This window comes from Podarcis raffonei, chromosome 3, assembly GCF_027172205.1.
Source record: "Podarcis raffonei isolate rPodRaf1 chromosome 3, rPodRaf1.pri, whole genome shotgun sequence".
Taxonomy (NCBI): Eukaryota; Metazoa; Chordata; class Lepidosauria; order Squamata; family Lacertidae; genus Podarcis; species Podarcis raffonei.
This window is the reverse complement of record NC_070604.1, coordinates 114481523-114502878: the sequence shown is the minus strand read 5'-3', so window position 1 is coordinate 114502878 and position 21356 is coordinate 114481523. Positions and strand designations below refer to the sequence as shown.

The window sequence follows — 21356 nt, the reverse complement described above, 5'->3', positions numbered from 1 at the left end:
AAATAAATGTCTGCTGCTAAATTGCTAACACATGTTTCGGGAAGTCCATGGGGTCCACACTGGTCATGTGGAGACCCTTCGAGAGCAGACTAAACAGAGATGGCCTTCCCTGCTCCAGCGAGCAAGAGGCGTCTGCGGGTGGAAGGCAAGGCAACAGTGCGCTCTAGTGGGCAGACGAACTCCGGCAAGATGCGCAGGGAAGTTCCCTCGCATCGGCTGAAATCATAAAAGCCCACTTAGCTCTTCGAGCGAAACTGCTTGTCCAAATTCAAACTTGGCTTTCATTTCCAAAGCCTCGGACACAAACCGTTTGAAGGGGCCCAGTCAACTGCGGCTGGCCTAAGTGGCAAGTTGAATTAAACATATGCATGCAACACACACACACCCTCTCTCTTTTCTCCTAGCAACATTAAACCCGAAACACGTATTTGCAGGCAGATAGCTGAAAATCGCACGACAGAACGGTTATTCCCAAGGGCAGAGGTCATGTGCACGGAAGAAAAGAGTCAGGCTCACATTATAATCCGAGATCCCTGACATCCACGGCCGTTTTAAGCTTCATTCTCAAACAAAGATTGCGGGATCAAAAGGAGAATTCTGCATATTTGAAGCTTGCTCTTGGATTTAGGGCACATTCAAGCATACTGTTTGTGGAACATTCACCCAGGTCTGTCTTCAGGGAGAATAGATGGCATTGGCTATTTTACAAAAATTCATCCCAATTTCTTCGATGGGCGGTAAAGTGATGTTGCAACCAAGCAATTTTTGCTTCTCGGTGCATCACTTCTTGCAAAAGGTCCGATCTTTGGGGAGGGGAGGAGGTGGTATGTTGTGCAAGACCTCTCAATGAACTATGATTGTGAAAACTGAATTTGCCAGGATGCGACTTAATCCCAGCTAAACACAGCCAACAGTCTGGAAGCACCCATGTAATAGAAAGAGGGAGGGGGGAAGCCAGGGGAGAGAAAACTAGCAATGAATGCGTTGACAAAATCCATTATTAAGAATTGTGCATTTGCACTGAATTTCAGTGCAAATTTCAGTTTCGGTTATTTTGACGGTGCAATGCTTTCTCGACCTATTTGCATCCTGCTCTAAGAACAGGAGAGCTCGTGTTTAGCGAGGGATGCAAGAGAGTACCAGAGACGGATGACGACCCTCGGAGGATGCGGCTGTTAACCCAACAGGTTCTGTATTATGAACTTTCATTACAGGAATTCCAGCAGAGACCCCCTCAGCACTCTTTTTAATTATAAGAGGTGACTTCTTGGAAGGCCAGTTCTATGAGACCACCGTCCCTGTTATCCCCCTCTTCTCTCTCCCGCACCTCTCTCTGATATGATGAAAGCACATAAATTCTTAACATGTTCTCTCTATATTAACTGCTGCTAGACTATCGGATTATGAAAGGCCCTTCCATCTAGCTGGATGCCATTTTATCCTCCTGGGGGTCGTTTGCATCCTACGCCAGCCTCGGCTGCGTCCGAAAGCCAAAGGCTCGGCGCGTCTTGTATAAAAGCCAGCCGGCCTCGTCTTTTAACACTTGCCATACTGTTGTCGTTTCTCGAGCCGTAGTCGCCGTAATTAAAACACAGTAGGGCAAAATATTTCCATTCGAGTTCAGGCAGCACTCCTCCCTACACACACACACACACACACACACACAGAGAGAGAGAGAGAGAGAGAGAGAGAGAGAGAGAGAGAGAGAGAGAGCTTTTCCTGCCCCACAAACCAATTATGTTGGTTCCTTCATCATTCTCACTCCACTTTCTCCAAAAATGGTGCTCTGGTACCTTTTTTGTCTTTTCCCAGAGGAACGACAGCTAAATCCTCTGGATGAAAGTTGTCAGAATTATAATGATCCAGTTCTTCCCCCACCTACGCACGTGTGTGTGTGTTTCAGTTTTTTATTAAAGTTTAAAATCCTTACATATGAATTCCAACTTTCAAATGTCTTTGAACTTTTAACTTCCTGCCTTTCCCTCCATGCTGTTCTTAACCCCATCCCATTCACAAATGGCATTCTAATAAACATTTCACCCAAGACATGTTTTTATTTCAAATATTATCGTTTTCCTTCCACTCCTCCCATTTCAAATCCTGCTCGCGATTTCATCTGATATTTTTTTCCAGGTATCCCAAAAAGGGCTTCCATTCCTTCATAAATAGTCTGTCCTGTTGGTTTCTTAATTTTCTGCTAGTTTTACCAGCCCTGAATAGTCCATTAACTTTAAAGTCCATTTTTCTATGCCATTATTATTATTAATTATTATTATTATTATTACTAAAATTTGTATACCACCCTTCATCCATAGATCTCAGGGTGGCTCACAACATACAAATATTCCTCCTCTACTCCCAACTGAAGATGCAATTTGACACGAAGCCAGGAGGAAACATTAAGCCATTTAAAATCCTGTAGCTAAATTATTGCAACTCTTCTTCAGGAGAAAAATACCCCAGAGACACAATTTCCCTCCACTTCTGCACACGGTGTACCTATATCCAAGCTGCTTTGAAATCTTTTAAAAAAATAAATTGAGATTCCCCACGATGCATTTTGCTTTGCGTTTTTTAAATGTATTTAAAACTTGCACGTTTAAGACATTTGGGAAGCTGGCATGTTTTCTGTGCTCCCTGTTCCCTGGCAAAGAGGAAGAGGGTCACCATTCTTTTATTCACTCTAGTCCTTGTGTGCATTAGCGAGCACACACACACACAAAATAAATAAGTATGCAAACTGCCAAAGATGAGAGGGCGAGAGGAAATTATTAAGGATGCCTTGAGACAACTAAGCTGAATGAGTACCAAATAGCAAGTTATAATGCAGGGCATTTTATCAGCCGCCTTCTGTTATTTGTCAGCCTGCTTCCTTGAATAAAACTCACCTGGTCCTCATTTAAAAGTAAATAACAAAAAGTTACAATTTCTAAGCAAATCATTTCATAACGCATTGATCTGTACCCCCACATCAAAATCCACGCAGTTTTTTATACAAAGGTGCACATATTTCTTTTTCGCTGCATTTCTCCTCAAATCAGATTGCGAGGGCAGAATATTTATACTGTTTTAAAAGAAATATTGGCAAATTATTATGCTGTTACTAGGTGGGGAAGGTTGGTTAAAAATCCAGAGACAGTGTTACTGAGGGCTTCCTGTCAATTTCAAAAAGGATAAATTTCACTGAGGATCGTGTTGCTTCATTTTTAAGATGTCGTAAACAAAGTGAAAATTCTGATAATTTCATGTCTGGAAAATCCAACACTTCCTCTCTATAATCCGTCACTTTTACAGGCCTATATTTTTCCCAAGGAGAAACCCAACCCTCATTTAGAATCAGATTAAGTTCAATTTCTCTGTGGACAAACCAGAACTACGAAGGGGGGCAAAGTAGGCATTTGAAAATTGTTTTGCTTGTTAACGGCATAATTCTTCAGTGACCGTTCTAAGCCAAGCAAAATAAATTTGTGTGGGGTGGAAGCGGTCCAGGAAGGGGAGATGGCACGCGCTAAGTAAATGTCCATAAATTGGCACATTTTATAGCCGATGCATACGCAAAATCAGATCAGGCTTAAGAGGAGAATAGCAAGCTTTAGGGAAGCGTCACTATTGGGCAGAGTTTTCTTTTGTTTGACAGCCGTGGCCAAATCATGTTGGCGATGTATGATTTCTAGAAGAATGAAACAAGAGCTGTGCTGAGAGGTATTGGGGGGGATGGCAATTGGCTGTGGGAACTGAAGACACCAAGGTTTAGTAGTCTAATGGTTTCCTAGGAAGCAGCAGAGCTTCAATGACCTCCCTGCAAATGCAGAATCTGGCCATGGGAAAGGGGGATGTGGCTTTGCAGTTGCGACATTCCTTCCCCCAGGAAATGTGAACGGTCCCAGCAGCCTCAGTTTTCAAGGGGAAACTTTTAGAAGTTTTCATTTCAATCTGCATTTTATTAATTGCTGCACTCCGGTTAACTTTGACCACTCGTTTTAAGAGGGGCGTAACGTGGGTTTTAGGGACGCAGGTGGCGCTGTGGGTAAAACCAGAGCCTAGGGCTTGCCGATCAGAAGGTCGGTGGTTCGAATCCCCGCGACGGGGTGAGCTCCCGTTGCTCAATCCCTGCTCCTGCCAACCTAGCAGTTCGAAAGCACGTCAAAGTGCAAGTAGATAAATAGGTACCGCTCTGGCGGGAAGGTAAACAGCATTTCCGTGCACTGCTCTGGTTCGCCAGAAGCGGCTTAGTCACGCTGGCCACATGACCCGGAAGATGAACGCCGGCTCCCTCGGCCAATAAAGCGAGATGAGCGCCACAAGCCCAGAGTCGGTCAAGACTGGACCTAATGGTCATGGGTCCCTTTACCTTTACCTTTAACGTGGGTTTTAATTTGATGGTACTATGCACCACATCCTGTTTTGTTTTGTTTTTTAAACCTCTTGGTAAATAAAATAATCGGCATCTTGAAAATCTCAGCTTCCAGTACCAAAAGCTATGAAACAAAAATAAAAGGTTTCAGTGTGTGCTGATATCCTGGTGATACCTCAGAAAACAGATCTGGGATTTTTTTGGAGGTGGGCAGGAGGAGATGATATGGTGGTGGTTCTTCAGTGCCGCACATAACTCTTTGCGTGCATTTCCTTATCCTGAGTAATTATTCTTCTGCAAGCCTCAAAGGGCAAACATGCTTCATTTGCATAATTAATAGAAATGGCACTCATTTTTATTTTGATTTAACCCACAACCGCCAAAGCACGGAGTACCCCCATTGTTCTAGTTTCATGGGGCAGGTGGTTTTAAAACAACTACTACAATGTTTGACCCATTTAACCTACTATTGTCCCCAATGACTGGCAGAGACTCTGCAATGCTCTCAAGCTGGGGTCTTTCCAATATCTGCTGCTAGGACTCTTTAACCCTGGATGCCAAGAACTGAACTCAAGACCTCATGTGATTTCCTCCCCGAGCTGCAGCCTCCTCCATTCATGCTCCTCTGAAGCCTGATGTTGGCAACAGTCTTAACAACAGATATTCTTCTAGGGTGCTCAAAACCACTCTGGGTTTATTTCTAAAGGAAGAATACATAGGAAAGGGGACAGGAGTTAGGAAAGACGTGCTGGGTTTTTTGGTTAAATATTAGCTAAAAATACAAGAAATATGTACTCCAAGGTTTTCAAACTGCAGGAGAGATTCCTGGAGTTCCTCAAAAACTGATCAAATGCCCTTTATTTAACAAATGATCAGTAATCTTAGTCCAAAATTTTTTTGTTTTGACTTAGTCCAAAACCTAGCCACATGGTTTCTGATCGGGACTGGTCATTCAGAATGCATGCTTATGTTTTCTACTTTTAGTCTCTTTTTTATGATTTTCCATTTTATACATTTCAACAATTTTACAATCATTTTTTTACATTTCAAAACATGACTTCCTTCCCCCTCTTTCTGCAGCTCCTTAAATTTATTCTTCATATTTCCTGCATATCCAAATTAACTTAATTTGCTCATTTATTCATCTGCTTTAAATATATACTCTTATAAAACTGCAGATTATTACAATAATCCTGCCAGTGCTCTTATCTGTTAACAGTTCATTTGTAAATATTCAATAAACCATTTCCATCCTTTTATAAAAAGTTTGTTATCTTGATTTCTTATTTTTTGGCCATTTCTGCATATTCCACAGGTTTTTGTATCTATTCTTCTTTTCCTGGGACTTCCTCCTTCTTTCCGTTTTTGGGCAAGTAACATTCTTGCCGCTGTAGCAGCATACATGAATAAATTTCTATACAGTTTGGGCACTTCTGTCCCTATAATTCCCGAAAGGACTTTTAGTCTCAACAGGTTTCACCTACACTGTCACAAGCAAGATTACATTTTGCCAAGCCAGAATCAGGCCTAATAGTTCCAGTCTAAGATTGCGGCACATCTAGCAACATTTGCTATGCATGCTGTGTTGATTTTGCAAGGACAGAAAGGAGGCTAAATGGGGATGGTGGTTCTCACAATGGCCAAAATAATTCTATCCTCCTCCTTTATCTGGCCAAAACTAGGGATATATCATCCAAAAGGGGTCTCAAGTCCATATCGTGACATCGGTTTCCTAGTTTTTGACCTGGCAATATATTGCAAATCATGATGTTTGCGTGCGTCCTATGGCAAAAATCACTATGTGAGGAAAACTGTGAAGCCAGCCCATGTCTCTACATAGCTCCATCCATACTTCAGACACTGTGATATATCAGTGTATTGCAATGTTTAGCTGGTGGCATATCACAGAGTTGGCAACCAGGTATCGCCCAGCCCAAACTTCTCAAAGTGGCTAACCATTTCAAAAACACAAGAGATGGAAAATCCACAGCAAAAAAACTACGTAAAGATATGCTAGTTTAAACAACAGAGCATATGTCTCAGCCAGGATGAAAACACTTTGTGAACGCAGAAATTAAAATGGCCCAGGGAAATAAAATACTAAAAAGCTGTTTTGTCTGGTATGGAAAGCACTTCAAACCTTCCCAGAGAGAGTTTTGGAGTTAGGGTCACCTTCCAAAACTGCTCACCTTCCTTACTGCTGAAGTGAAGGGGAACTGGAGGATCTAGGTGGCGGTTCTGGCAGAATGGGCCACAGTGCCAGGTCAACATGGGAACTTTCTAAGAGATCCAACCCCAATGTGATTCTGTCATTTAAACATCATTGGTGCAGTGTGGGATCTAGCCAGCATTAAGGACGTGGGAGACTGCAGCACCACGCTAGATTTCAAATGCCATTAAATAATAATAATAATAATAATAATAATAATAATAATAATAATGTCCCAAGCTAATAAACCATTGTGTCTCATCCATTTCACAGAACCACAGAATAGTAGAAGTTGAAGCTGATGGTAGAAGTTGATGTTCTTCAACATCAACTTTGTTGGACTGGTCATGTTGTACGTATGCCTGCTTATCATCTTCCAAAGCAACTACACTATTCCAAACTTTAAAATGGAAAGTGTAATGCTGGTGGTCAACAAAAGAGGTTTAAAGACTGTCTCAAGGCAAATCTAAAAAAAGTGTAGTATAAACACTGACAATTGGGAAACACTGGCCCGCAAGCGCACCAATTGGAGAACAGCCTTTACCAAAGGTGTCATGGGCTTTGAAGACACTCAAACTCAGGATGCAAGTGAGAAACGTGCTAAGAGGAAGGCACGCTTGGCAAATCCACACCGTGATCAGCTCCCAACCGGAAACCAATGTCCCCACTATGGAAGGACGTGTGGATCCAGAATTGGCCTCCACAGTCACTTACGGACTCATTGTTAAAACCGTGTTTATGGAAGACAATCTTACTCGGCTACAAATGATCGCAAAGAAGAAGAAGAAGAAGAAGAGAACAGTAGAGTTGGAAGGGACTTCGAGAGACATCTAGTCCACTCCCTCACCCCCTGCAATGCAGGAACCTCAACTAAAGCATCCATGACAAATGGCAAATTCACTGCACTGGGTTTAAAACAAACCAAAAAAAACAAACAAAACCAGCCATCTTGGTGCTTTTCTTGCTGCTCTTCTACATTGCTTTGCTTTTTACGTGGTCTTGCAAGCCACTTTGTGTCTCCTTAGCGGCAGAAAAGTGGCGTCGAAATCAAATCCTCGTTAATAAATCTCGGGTCACTTAACTGGGATTATTATGCTGCCGCAAAGTTTGTGGCCAAAAGAGGATCTGAACCCTGTACCGAATTAATCTTATTCATAAAGGTATTTCTAGACTGCTTTCCATTTTAAAACATCAAAGCGGTTTACGGCGACAGTACGTGAAACCACACAATCAAGGCCATATAAAAAAGCTAAAAACAGACGGCAGTTAACTGTTGTGGAAAGATGTGCTCTTAATTGCCTGCGTAGGGCAGACGGAATTGAAAAGTTTTCAGCGTGCATTTTACAAGCTGAAATGGAATGCGCCTGCTAAATCTTTTAATGGCAAGAAACTGGCCCAAAGACCACTTAAAAGCTCTATTTCTTGTCGTTATCAGTTGAGTCTCACAAGCTCGGCGAATCGGCATGCCACTTTAAACCACTGTTAAGGAATCCTGGGAATTACAGTTTGTTAAGGGTGCTGAGAGATGTTAGGAGATGGCTACACAGAACTACAACTCCCAGACTGGTTTCCCAGTCCATCCCTTTTCCTGGGGGACTCTGGGAACTGTAGCTCTGAGAGGGGAATAGGAGTCTCTTAAACAGGCACAGGCAAACTCGGCCTTCCAGATGCTTTGGGACAACAACTCCCATCATCCCTGACCACTGGTCCTGTTAGCTAGGGATGATGGGAGTTGTAGTCCCATAAACACCTGAAGGGCCGAGTTTGCCTACACCTGCTCTTAACAGTGCTCAGAACCCGTAACCTGCAGTTCCCAGGATGCTTTGGGCGAAGCCGCAACTGTTTAAAGTGGTATCACAGTGCTTTAAATTTCTGCTGCGAATGTGGCTTCAGGTCCAACAACACATCTCTCATCACACACCGCAGCCTCTCTGCATATTTAAAGTGCCATGCCAGAGAATGCCCCGGTATCACTGCAAAACGCTTGTGCAGAAGTGCTTCAGCATCGCTTTGTCGAATTAATAAAAAAAGCATATTGAGATGAAGATTTCCACCTCTCTTAGGAAAGGAACAAACCTCTTAGCATCAGCTGTGTAATTTACTTGTTAAAAGCAATTGGACAGGAGACAGCACCTGAACTCTTCCTCCCCACCCCACCCCCCCAGCCAGCCAAGCCAGCCACCCCCTTACAAATAAACACACTGGAACAAATTTAATTCAGACAGTTCATATTCCTCTTATGTTCATCAATGATGGCAAATTAAAACCAGTCTCATGCACTCTGCGTGCAGGGCCCAGAGTATTTAAAAGAAGCTCGATATGTTAAGCGCAGTATATCTCCAGAGAAATTAGGTATTGACTGCATGCCTCAGTGAGTAGAAAATCTGCAAAAATCCATATGCCACATTGATCCAAATATTACTTTTTAACACTACTAACAATGTAACAAATTTTTAAGAGGTATGCTTGACGCAGGTATAATTCTCTTTAATTATCAAGGAACAAGCAAGGATGGCAACACTATTTGCACAACGCGGTTTTCGGGAAAGAAAACGAATGCTCCATAAGATCTGGGCAGATTCTGGGATTAAAATTTGGGGTGGGGGGAAGAGAGACCCAAGCCAATCATACGGTTGCTTAGACCACTGGTTTCAAGCACAAAAAAATTGAATTTGGAGGAAATAAGAGCCCCCAATGCCGAATGTTTATCGCTCATATAGCATTTTTATGGCTTTACAGCTATTTTATCACTTCTGCCGCAAGGTGGGCTGTGATTCTGTTTAAGACCAAGACACAAACAACCCCAGTCTGCATGCGGAGGGGGGAGATTTTGTAGCAACGCAGAAAAGCAGTCTGTGGCAGAGCCAGTCCGTGGAGCCTCCTAGCTCACCTGTGTTGACTGACAGCAGTTTTCCAGGGGACTTCCCTAGAGATCCCAGGGATTAAATCTGGGTCCTTTCATATGCAAATCACATGCACAGGTTTAGGAGCAGCCAGTGATGCAATGCAGGCAAGGGGCGCAGAGGCAGGGAAGCCCATGTGGGTTAGTGCCATCGGTAATGGCGGAATTCCTCTGACTAGGAAGAATTTGCTCTGTGGGAACCGGGTCTGGCCGCCATGGCGAAGGCGGAGACCCTTCAAAAATCACAGGCGGGTGAAGCCTGTGAACGTGGGATTCGGCGGGCACCTTTTGCGCCTCCCCTACTCGCGGGGAAACCCGATTTCGGGGCTCCGGAGCGAAGTGGGGTGAGTGGCGCGGTGCTGTGAATCGACTGCTTTTTCCACAGAGCGAAGCCGCACAGCCGTTGCCGGAAAGCGCTGACTTTTTCCTGTGGACAATTTGACTCTAAAAGCAACTACCCGTGAGTAGAATAAATTGGAAGTTTTTAAAGGGGAAAAAGACCTAATTTGGTACTGAAGCGGGGAGGCTCAAACAGGAAGTCCGCCTTCCGCTTTTGTAAATAGATCAAAGCAAAGAGCCTGCAAGCTAAAGTCTTGGAAAGTCGATCGGAAAGGACTAATTTTCCAACATTAAAAAATAGTGAACCCCCCCCCCTTGGAAGCAGGAGAAGAGGGGGGGAAGTTTGGACTATATATACCTGCAAGAGAGAGGGAAGGAAGCTAAAATTCCACCGCTCAGAACCTGGGAACGGGCTGCAAATAGGACAATCTAAGACTGCCGTACTTTGAAATGCGCATTGACTGTGAACAGACCATCCGCTGACAGCTAGCTGAGTAAGAGAGATACAATGTTTTCAGCTGTCCCCTTCTGATCTTAAAAAGGAGGAAAAGTAACTGAAAATTGAAACTAACTTTCTTGCTTGAGCTGTGTTTTAAAAGGTGTTATTTTGGATTAATACAAGTACAGATAGCAACTGTTTCCCTCTAGAGGAAGTTTCTGAAACTGTTACAAGAACACAAACAACCCCAGTTATGCATGCAGAGGGGGGAGATTTTGTAGCAATGCAGAAAAGCAGTCTGTGGCAGAGCCAGTCTGTGGAGCCTCCTAGCTCACCTGTGTTGACTGACAGCAGCTTTCCAGGGGACTTCCCTAGAGATCCCAGGGATTAAATCTGGGTCCTTTCATATGCAAATCACATGCACAGGTTTAGGAGCAGCCAGTGATGCAATGCAGGCAAGGGGCGCAGAGGCAGGGAAGCCCATGTGCATGTTCAGAGATACGGCACTGCACCCAAGAAGGGTTATGTCTTAGAACCCCCTTTTGGTGTTGCTGCTGTGGCAAGCAAGTCACTGTAGCAGGCGACCTTCACACGTCACGTGACAGAGATGAAAGGGAAATGGAAACAGCCTTGTTATGACAGTCTATCATCATCACAAATGGACTTGGATGCATTTCGAGACAAAATGGGCCACTTACAAAGCACCTTGGACTAAGGCGTGCGGTTTTCCAAAACACCAAAAGGGGGTCTAAACTAGACCTTGTGATTGATGCACGCTCCTAGTTCCAGGCCTCCTAGAATTGTACATTCGGAGGGGACCCTGAGGGTCATCCAGCCCAACCCTCTGCAATGCAGGAATCTCAACTGAAGCATCCATGATTGGTGACCACCCAACCTCTGCTTAAAAACCTCCAAGGAAGGGAGAGTCCACCACCTGCCAAGAGAGACCATTCCACTGTCGAACAGCTCTTACTGTCAGAAACTTTGGAAAGAATCTCCTTTTTTGTAACTTGAACCCCAGAATGGCTGGGGAAACACAGCCAGGTGGGCGGGGTATAAATAATAAAATTATTATTATTATTAATCCATCTGTGGCAATCACACAGGGTCCCTCGACATTTCACCGTCTATTGATCCCTGTGCCACCACTTTATTTCTCACTGCCACCACCCAGGCCTTACCTGGTACAATACTGAGTCCAGTCAGGGTTAAATTGGAACATAAACTTCTGTATATTTTTGCAGTTTAACAAACGTGTGGTTTCATAAACGGTATCGGTCAATTACAATCAGGGGGTGCCTATCCAGACCTATAACTTCCGCTACCTGCTCTCACTCACTAAACCACCTCTCAGATATTTACTTGTCTTCCTAGTTCCTAACTGTTCCTGACTCAGCTTATTTCGCTACACTAACTCAACCTACCCACAGACTCTATCCCAATTCACTCCCACTCCAACCAACCTCCCAACGAACTCCTCCCTTCGCCCCTCCCAGAGCTGATTTTATAGTCCCTCTGACTCCACCCCCGGGTTCTGATTGGGTAACCTGTTTAACTATTTCACCTCCAGCACTCTCATATGTTAACGTCACACCATCCATCGGATCAAGTCCTCATGAGCACAGAAATGTCTGCTCTCTTCATCAACTCACTTCCCCTTGGCCAAAAATAGTTACCCCCACATATGCAAAAAAGAAAAAGCCCATAACCCATGGGGTGGAGCACATTACACAAATGCACTCAGGCTGCGCAACTACAACTCACAACATAATTCAGCTATTTGAGCATCTGCGGAGTAACTATTCCCTATTCCCTTGAACCAGGGAAACAGTGAGCACTCAAACGCCATCCGTCCAGGAGCCGTTTTTCACCCGATAATTCCTTTCATAGACTAATGCAGGTGCCTTTTACAGAACAGGCCATGCTTGCCTGTCGCCGCATGTCTCACAGCATCAGTGGACTTAACAGATTTCCACCCTCCTCGTCCCGTTGCACGGGCCAGAAAAAGCTTGCCCATTATGGCCCCTTTCCTCCTGAAATGCTTCCAGCGGGTCAAACAGTGCAATTGTCTCAGCACCAGAGAGGCGCAAGAGTCCCATTTCATTTTTCCTAATGACCAGCGTTAAATGACTGCAGGTCTTAACAGTGCTGGCAAATTATCAAGGCCCTCTACATTACATGGTCAATGGTCCTTTTAATAGAAAAAGCAATAACGTATAGCTGTTTGTGCCAAGTAAAACTCGTTAGAAAGTATTAGTTTAAGATAACAGTTCAGCAGCTATTAACGACCACAAACGTTTGCCGACGTGCACATACGTCCCCTCTTCTGGTGGGCAGAAGGTGGGGTGGGAGGGAAGAGAGAGAAAGAAAAGGCCTGTCACTTTTTCTTAAGTATGGACATTATTGTTTATACAGAGCCATCAATGTATATGAGGCTTGAAGGAGGAGCCTTGGAGAACGGGCAACAGCTCAGTGGTCCAAGGCATCTTTCGAATGCAGGATCGATGCCCGGTTATCACCAGCTACAAAGTTTGCAGATAAAAAAGCTGGGAAAGATCTACAGAGCTGCTGCAAGCTAAATTACACAGTATTGGCATATATCTGTAATCTCACTTCTGTGCCGCATTTCTCTAAAAAGAGCTTACAAGAGGGATAGAGGGAAGGCAGGGGCAAGGCTAACAGCAGGATAGAAGGCACGGGTAGGCAAAATAAGGCCTGGGGGCCGGATCTGGCCCAATCGCCTTCTAAATCCGGCCCGCAGACGGTCTGGGAATCAGCATGTTTTTACGTGAGTAGAATGTGTCCTTTTATTTAAAATGCATCTCTGGGTTATTTGTGGGGCATAGGAATTTGTTCAATTCCCCCCCCCCCCGAAATATTGTCCGTCCGCCCCAAGGTCTCAGGGACAGTGAATCGGCTCCCTGCTGAAAAGGTTTGCTGGCCCCTGATACAAGGTATGCATATTGGCAAATGTACCAACACTGACTTAAGTCCTTAAAAGCCCCAAACAGCTTTGGCCCTGTATACCTGAAGGAGCGTCTCCACCCTCATCACCCAGTCCGAACATTGAGGTCCAGCTCTGAGGGCCCTCACTGCGAGAAGTGAAGCTACAGGGAGCTAGGCAGAGGGCCTTCTTGGTAGTGGCACCTGCCCTGTGGAGCACCTTCCCATCAGATGTCAAGGAGACAAGTAACTAGACAACTTTCCGAAGACATCTGAAGGCAGCCCCGCATTGGGAAGTTTTTAATGTATGGTGTTTTGTTGTTCTTTTATATTCTGTTCAAAGCCACCCAGAGTGGCTGGGGCAACCAAGTCACATGGGCAGGGGTACAAGACCTGTATTAATAATAATAATAATAATAATAATAATAATAATAATAATATCTTTATTATTTTAAGGCAAGGGTAAGCCAGCCCTCCAAATGTTGCTTATCTCCAACTTTCATCATCCCTGACCCTGCTTGTGGAAGCTGATGGAAATTTGAGCCCAACAACATCTATGAGAGCAGGAGAGATTCTCCTAAAGGTTCCCTGAAGATCAGAAGCCACAGGAGATCAGGGCCTTTACTGTGGGTGCCCCTGTTCTGTGGAACGGCATTCCTGTCGCTATTCAACAGCTGCCTGCTATCCACACTTACCAGAAACAACTGAAGACATTTCTGTTCTGGCAACCTTTTCCAGCCACGTGAACAGGTCTCTGCCAGGGGTGTTAACTCAGCAGCACTGCTTTACAATTTATCCAATGTTACTTCCTATGTTTGTTCCCAACTGTTTCTTAGCTGCTTTTGTTGAATTCCGTGCCCCAAGGCATTTGTGGAAGGCAATATGATAACATCTGGAAAGCACATGTTTGCTACCCATGGACTTTGGGTGGGGGAGATCAAATTTAAAAGCTTTATAGAAGAGGCAGGGGTTTTTTGTGGGGGTGAGGGGTTGAAGCTGGTAGGAGAAAGAGAGGAGGAATCTTATTGGCACATTGGGAAGGAATTTGAGACAGAACTCCTAAATAGCACCTACTCTCCCCCCCCCAAAAGTCTCAAGTTAAACAGTAGTCAAAGTTTGGCAATAATCACTTTTATTTTTTCCACACTAGCATAACATTAGAATTGACTTTGTGTCTTGCTGACATAGCAACTAAGAAAGTCGTGTTGCATTGACCACCATCGATTGCAAGCAATGCAGCCATTGGGGGGACGGACAGGCTCGCCCAAGTGCCATATGTTTTCGATATTGACCTTTTTCTCTTTTTCTATGGCTCTTTGGGCCGGCTATTGAATTTGGACTGCAGTGTAATAAACAGCTGAGGTTTAATTAATGGTAAATGAATACAAGACACAGGTTATGACTTTAACTAATTAGGGAATTGTTGAATTAAGTCTGCCTTGGAATGCAAGGCAGTGAAATCAATATCCAATAAAAGGACTATGTATGTAATTTACCTGCAAATGTGTTTCCAATACCGTCAAAGTGAGTTTAAATAAGTAAGATATATGAAAGGCTACTGTGGGGGGGGGGGCTTGAGGGAGCAGGGGCGGGCAAGAATTTTTTAAAAAGTTAACACTTCACATAGCTTGCGAAATAACGAGAAAAGATGATGAGCTTTGGGAAGTTTAATCAGAAGCAAGGAGAGACATCTTGCCGAGAGCACGGCAGGAAATAGTTGGAAAGGGCCAAAATGATCACTGACTTCGGCCAACTGGTGATATGTAGGCAGGAGGGTTCCTATGTGTTTTGATATGAGTAGAAAAATAAAGACAAGCTACAGATGAAGCCGCAAAGTTAAATCTCTGCTGAATTAATTTAGCTTGCACTCAGTTACAGACCAGTCCCAATTTTGTGTGTGGATGCACGAATGCACGAATATTCCGTAGGTAAACTGTACACATTTTGTAGGCATGCTTCCTATACAGTGGTACCTCTGGTTACATACTTAATTCGTTCTGGAGGTCCGTTCTTAACCTGAAACTGTTCTTAACCTGAGGTACCACTTTAGCTAATGGGGCCTCCTGCTGCCACTGTGCCACCGGAGCACAATTTCCATTCTCATCCTGAAGAAAAGTTCTTAACCCGAGGTACTATTTCTGGGTTAGCGGAGTATGTAACCTGAAGCTTATTTAACCGGAAGCGTATGTAACCCGAGCTACCACTGTATAGCAAAATGCATAATTATCATTATTATTTTGCATTCTTTTAGGGACCAAAGGTGAACTGCAAAATCTAGAGGTGCACATAATGAGGGGGGAATCTTCCACATTCCATTCTGGATAACCTTCTGGAGGGCCAGAGACAAAAGAATGCCGAGTCCTGAATTTAAGCTTCACCTTATACAGTCGGCTGGTTTCTATGCATAGTCATTCTGCCGCCTCTCTATTCTCGCATCCCGGCAAGAAAGAATCACCATCAGAGGTTAAAGACACACACTCCAGCTAGGCAAATTTATTCAGGAATGGTGTCAATCAAGGCCAGTGAGGGGCGTGGCCTGAAGAGAGGCTCAATGGCCAAGACAGAGAGGCCTGGAGGGCCAGGGGGATGCCCGCGATTCTCCTTTCCCCGCATCTAAATTTGCAAGCAGGGATGTCAAAACAGATTCATCTGCTGCAAAAAGCGGACTGAACGAATTACTTGGCCTGTTCCCAAGTCAGGCTGGAAGCAGTGAGGGGGAAAAGAGTGAGAGAGTTCCACTCTACTACTGATCTGATTGTACAGCTTCACAGTGCACGACATCAAAGTTTACTTAAAGGCAGTAATTTCCTTTCTTTAAAAAAAAAGGAAAAAAAGAAGTTCTCTTCGCCTTACAGCATTATTCAAAATCCACTGTTCTGTATCATGCTTTCTCCCTTGCTGCACTCCAGATTGCCACACTGACTTAGGGGGACAGGAAGCCCCATAAACCTGCTGCTTCTCCAAGTACGCTTCACACCAGCCCAATTACTCATTTCTCCCCCCCCCAAAATGTTTTTGAAGGGGTGAAGGAAGACCGAGGGAGTTAGAGCGCAACCTACCTACTCCCTTGTGAGCATCTAAGCTGGTAAACTCTATGGTCCCATTATGGCCCTTCTTAGGATTTTCCCGATACTCTTTGTGGTTCCCATCGGGACAATATCTGTAGGCGAGTCCATAATCAGCAAGATAAACCTGGAAGACAAGAGGAGAGAAATGAACGATGCTTTTGTCCTCTGGAAAAAGTATAACCTTTCTAATTAAGCTGGAGGAAAACGGTGGCTTGAGGAGACTCTCAGATCTGCATTTTATTAAGCCAAATGGCATCTCAGGATAAAATATGTCCATCGAGGGGCTGCTAAGAGCTACCCTCGCCTTCCTGAGTTGCGTGCCTCTTCCATACCCAGTCTTATTTCAGAGCAGAAAGGAATTTTTGTCTGTTTTGCTCCTAAGCTATCTTCTCTCCAGGTGGGCCTTCAGACATCATAAAGTGCAAGATGTCTTTTATCTGTCTCCATGCTGCTTGTGGGACCCTGTCTCCTCCTTACTAAACACACTCACACACGCAGGCACGACAGATCGTGCTTTTCAACAGCCAGCCCTTCGACAAGTTCAGAACAGCCGTGCTTACAGAAAAAGGACGGAAGAGGGAAGTTTTCTGCAAACACCAAGCATACGACATACTAATTTTTCCTTCTGGCGGGGGGACGAAAAGGCTCCAGGAGAGAACATCTCTCTGTAGTTGCAACAGAAGCTTTTGAAAGTTTTCCAACAGCCACACGAAGAAAGAACCGCAAATAATCCTGAAAGAGAAGGCCCCCCGGTTGTCAGTTTTGCCATGTCTGAATCTGGCAGCAATAAGGAAAAAATGGTAACCCATTGGGGCGATGTGTCAAGCAAACCCAGCTATGCTCTCAGAATCTGATAGCCGCCTTGCTGAGCACTTGTTTAATGAACTTTCATACAGAGCATGCCAATTTGACTTGGTAAACTCTAGGTTAGATTACTGCAATGCGTTATACGTGGAGCTGCCTCTGAAGACGGTTCGGAAACTTCAGCTGGTGCAGAAGTTGGCTGCTAGGTTGCTCAGTGGGGCAAGAAGGTGTGAGCGTATTACACCAATCCTGGCCCAAATGCACTGGCTGCCAATTAGCTTCCTAGCCCAATTCAAACAGCTGCTTTTGACTGATAAAGCCTTAAACGGCTCCGGACCGCAATACCTCAAAGACCGCCTCTCCCCATATGAACCTACCCAGACCCTGAAATCATCCTCTGAGGGCCTTCTTTGTGTGTTTCCTCCATGTGAGGTCCAGAGGGTGGCAACATGGGAAAGGGCATTTCTTTTGAAGTGGCTCTCCATTTGTAGAATGATCTCAACAGGGAGGCTCACCTGGCACCTTCATTACGTAACTTGAGGTACCAGGCGAAAACATTCCTCTTCTCCCAGGCCTTTGGCTAATTAAAGAATCAATGTCCTTTTAATCCCAGTCATGGCCAACTCTGGGGTTACGGCGCTCATCTCTCTTTACTGGCCGAGGGAGCCGGCATACAGCTTCCGGGTCATGTGGCCAGCATGACCAAGCCGCTTCTGGCAAACCAGAGCAGCAGACGTAAATGCCGTTTACCTTCCCGCCAGAGTGGTACCTATTTATCTACTTGCACTTTGACATGCTTTCAAACTGCTAGGTTGGCAGGAGCAGGGACCGAGCAACGGGAGCTCACCCCGTCGCGGGGATTCGAACTGCCGACCTTCTGGTCAGCAAGTCCTAGGCTCTGTGGTTTAACCCACAGCACCACCCACGTCCCAGAGCATGGAGTACAGTGGCCACCTGAGCCTCCAGAGACAGTGCTGAATCCAGGAGCACCTGCAAGATGCAGACCTGCTCCTTTCAAGGGAGTGCAACTCCCCACCTGCCGGACAGGCCACCCCCTGCGCTAGACTAAACGTGAAAAGATACGTTAAAAAAACAAATTATGGAGTTAAAGCACCACCGAAGAAAAAGCCCAAAGTCTTCAGAGAATAAGCACCTGTTAAAAGCTTGGCAATAATAAGTGGATATTAAGCAGCAGAAGAAGCCACTGCCCTTAAGCCTCGTGCTCCCGACCAACACCTTCGAAGCATCACCAGCGTTAAGAAAATCACTGCATTAATTTGCAAGCTGCTAAGTTGGAAAAACTACTTTCCGCATCACTCTTTAACTAGTTTTGTGCTTTCCTGGCAGGCAAATCCCTGCCCTGGAAAATATATATATATATTAACAGCGCCAGCCTGACCTTGCTCTTAATTTAATTATATTGCTCTTGATGGGCTTCTTTCTTTTCCGTCTCCCTTTTCTCTTTTTCTACACACGAAAAAGGCAGCCAGGCTATCTGGTAGCTGATTCTATTAAAATTACTGACTCCTGTTTGTGCCCCCGGCAGATTTACAGTCTTGGGATGGCTGGTCTGTGTCTTAAAGGGGAGGGAGACCCTGTTTCTTGCTGCTGCATTTTCTGCACCTATTTGGAGCGTGTCACTAGGACTGCGGCTTTCTGTTCCTGCAGGGGCAACAGCTTTTAAAGATTATACTGATTATATTTCTCACCTGACGACCTGTACAAACTGCAATACAAAGATTAAAGACTGGAGGCGGCGTTTGGAAATCTGGGACAAGGCATAAAGTTTTGTTAGGTTGACCGACTCTTATTTCCTCCTGTATCCTCTAGCAGATTCATGCTACTTGCTATCCAACCTAGCCGAGCTGGAAAGACAATAATGCGTCAAGTCACTGTGACGGAAGAGGCGACTTAAGTGGAACTGGCTGGCATTCCCTTGTCATTGAGCTTAGCAATGTAAGAGGCAGCCTTGCCCAAATATTGCCTCCATCTAGGCACAGAGAGATATGCTTTATTTTATTATTTGGAAATCACGAACTGTGGCTAGCCAACTGCAATTCTGACACTGCTTAAATGAAGAGGGGGGAAAACACACACCTTAGAGTAAGGGACAGCAAACTTTTTCAGCAGGGGGCCGGTCCACTGACCTTCAGACCTTGTGGGGGGCCGGACTATATTGTGGGGGGGGGGGAAATATGAACGAATTCCTATGCCCCACAAATAACCCAGAGATGCATTTTAAATAAAAGCACACATTCTACTCATGTAAAAACACCAGGCAGGCCCCACAAATAACCCAATGATGTATTTTAAATAAAAGGACACATTCTACTCATGTGAAAACACACTGATTTCTGGATCGTCCACGAGCCGGATTGAGAAGGCGATTGGGCCGGATCCGGCCCCCGGGCCCTAGTTTGCCTACCCATGCTTTAGAGCACTTTCCAAAGTAGTTTAAGCAACTTTTAACGGGACAGAAAGGATGCCATAAAATAAACTCTGAAAGAAGAAAGATTCCACCAACCTTAAGACAAAAAGTCACAGATGTAACGAGACAGGGAGACAGAATTTTGGTCAAAAGTGAGGAAGCTCTTCCTCACTGTAAGAGCAGTTTGGTCAAGGAAAGCAGCAGGTCAGATGATTTGAGGAACCACATTCCTTGAATATTTCCAAGGAAACGCTGGATGAGCAACTGCTGTGGATGTTTCAAGTATTTTATTTATTCATCGATTCAGATTTCAATTAAATCTTATTGTAATTATCTGATGGCTCAAGGCATAAAGTACATGCTTCACACCTGATCCTTAGCAGCTACACGGAACTGAAAAATACACAGCAGTCCAAGGAAAGCTTTGAAGGCTGTTTCCAGGGCAGAAGGCTCAGCACCCTCTCCTGATGCACTGCAACAACCCTCAAAACGTTAAGAGGCTTATTGATAAAAAGAGAGGCTCTTTTGCCCTGAAGATTCACTCAATGGCCTAACGCTTCCCTGCAAGTGAATGAAATCAGCAGCAAGCTGACCTTCCGGAGGTCAGCAGATTCCGATCGTCTTACAATTCCCAACACATCATTTAGGAGGTCAAAGGAAAAGGAGAGGGCTGGTTTTATTTGCTTGCCTTTCTCACTCCCATACGAGTAAACAAATAATTACTTGCTTTACACCCCCCCATTGTTGCTGCTGTGTGTGCGCTCCGCATTGCCTATAATGCTGGGAACATTTCAGACAAAAATCATTATAAAACGCTTCTATATGGTATAAAAGCAGATATTCTGGAATGGAAATTTCCAGCAGAAATAAATAAAATTCAACACAAACTTTCTTGGTTCTTTCAAAAAATTTAACATACCACTTAACTGTAAAACAAGAAAGAAAAAGCCCTCAAGGCGATTGTAAGAAAGCTTTTCTTAAACCTGGATTGGAATTAACTGCAGTCATACCTCATGTTATGTTTGCTTCACGTTACGTTCTTTCAGGTTACGTCCCATGGCGACCCGGAAGTACCGGAAAGGGTTACTTCCGGGTTTTGCCGCTCGCACATGTGCACAAGCGCCAAAGCGCGCTGCGCACCTGCGCAGATACGGCACTTCAGGTTGCGCTCTTTTCATGTTGCGAACGGGCCTCCGGAACAGATCCCGTTTGCAACCAGAGGTACCACTGTATGTCTTAGTGCAGGGATGGGGAACCACAAACCCAGGGGCCAAATGCAGAGCTCCATGTGGCCCCTGGGACTCTCCCGCAGCCCTCACCAGCTGCTTTGAGTGATGTTTTGCCTGGCAGGAATGTGTCATTGAACATTGTGCTTCTAAACTGGAAAGCTCAGTTGGTTAGAGCACAGAGCTGATAGCACCAAGGTTGCAGGTTTGATCCCTGTATGGGACAACCACATACTCCTGCATTGCAGGGGGTTGGACTAGATGATCCTCAGGGTCCCTTCCAATTCTACGATTCTATGATTCTCACCTGCCAGGACGGAAACCTCTGGCTACTGTGGGGCATACTGCCTTCCTCCCGCACTTTTGCATCTGGCCTCACTTATCCCTAGCATGTTGTCCTATGAAAGAATCTGGCCCTTAGGACTTTCCCTTCCTCACCCTGGGGTTTAGTGTAATGTCTGAACTGGCAAAGCTGGCAAATCAGAGTCTAAAGTCATGCACTTAACTGCTGCCGAATTTGGGAGCCTTTAGGCAGTGCATGCAAATATAGGCACTAAACGACAACATCAAAAGCAGGTTCAACTCCCAACAGAATTATCACAAACTAAGGGACAAGGGTGGCGCTGTGGGTTAAACCACAGAGC

At 44.8% G+C, this 21356-nt stretch overlaps 1 protein-coding gene across 1 annotated transcript in view; it reads right to left on the bottom strand.

Annotated features, from left to right (window-relative positions):
* Positions 1-21356, bottom strand: part of VRK2 (VRK serine/threonine kinase 2) — a 68040-nt gene that overhangs the window by 28620 nt on the left and 18064 nt on the right. The window contains exon 8 of the mRNA XM_053383687.1: positions 16246-16378. Coding sequence (XP_053239662.1) covers positions 16246-16378 — 133 coding nt within the window. The remainder of the gene's footprint in view (positions 1-16245; positions 16379-21356) is intronic.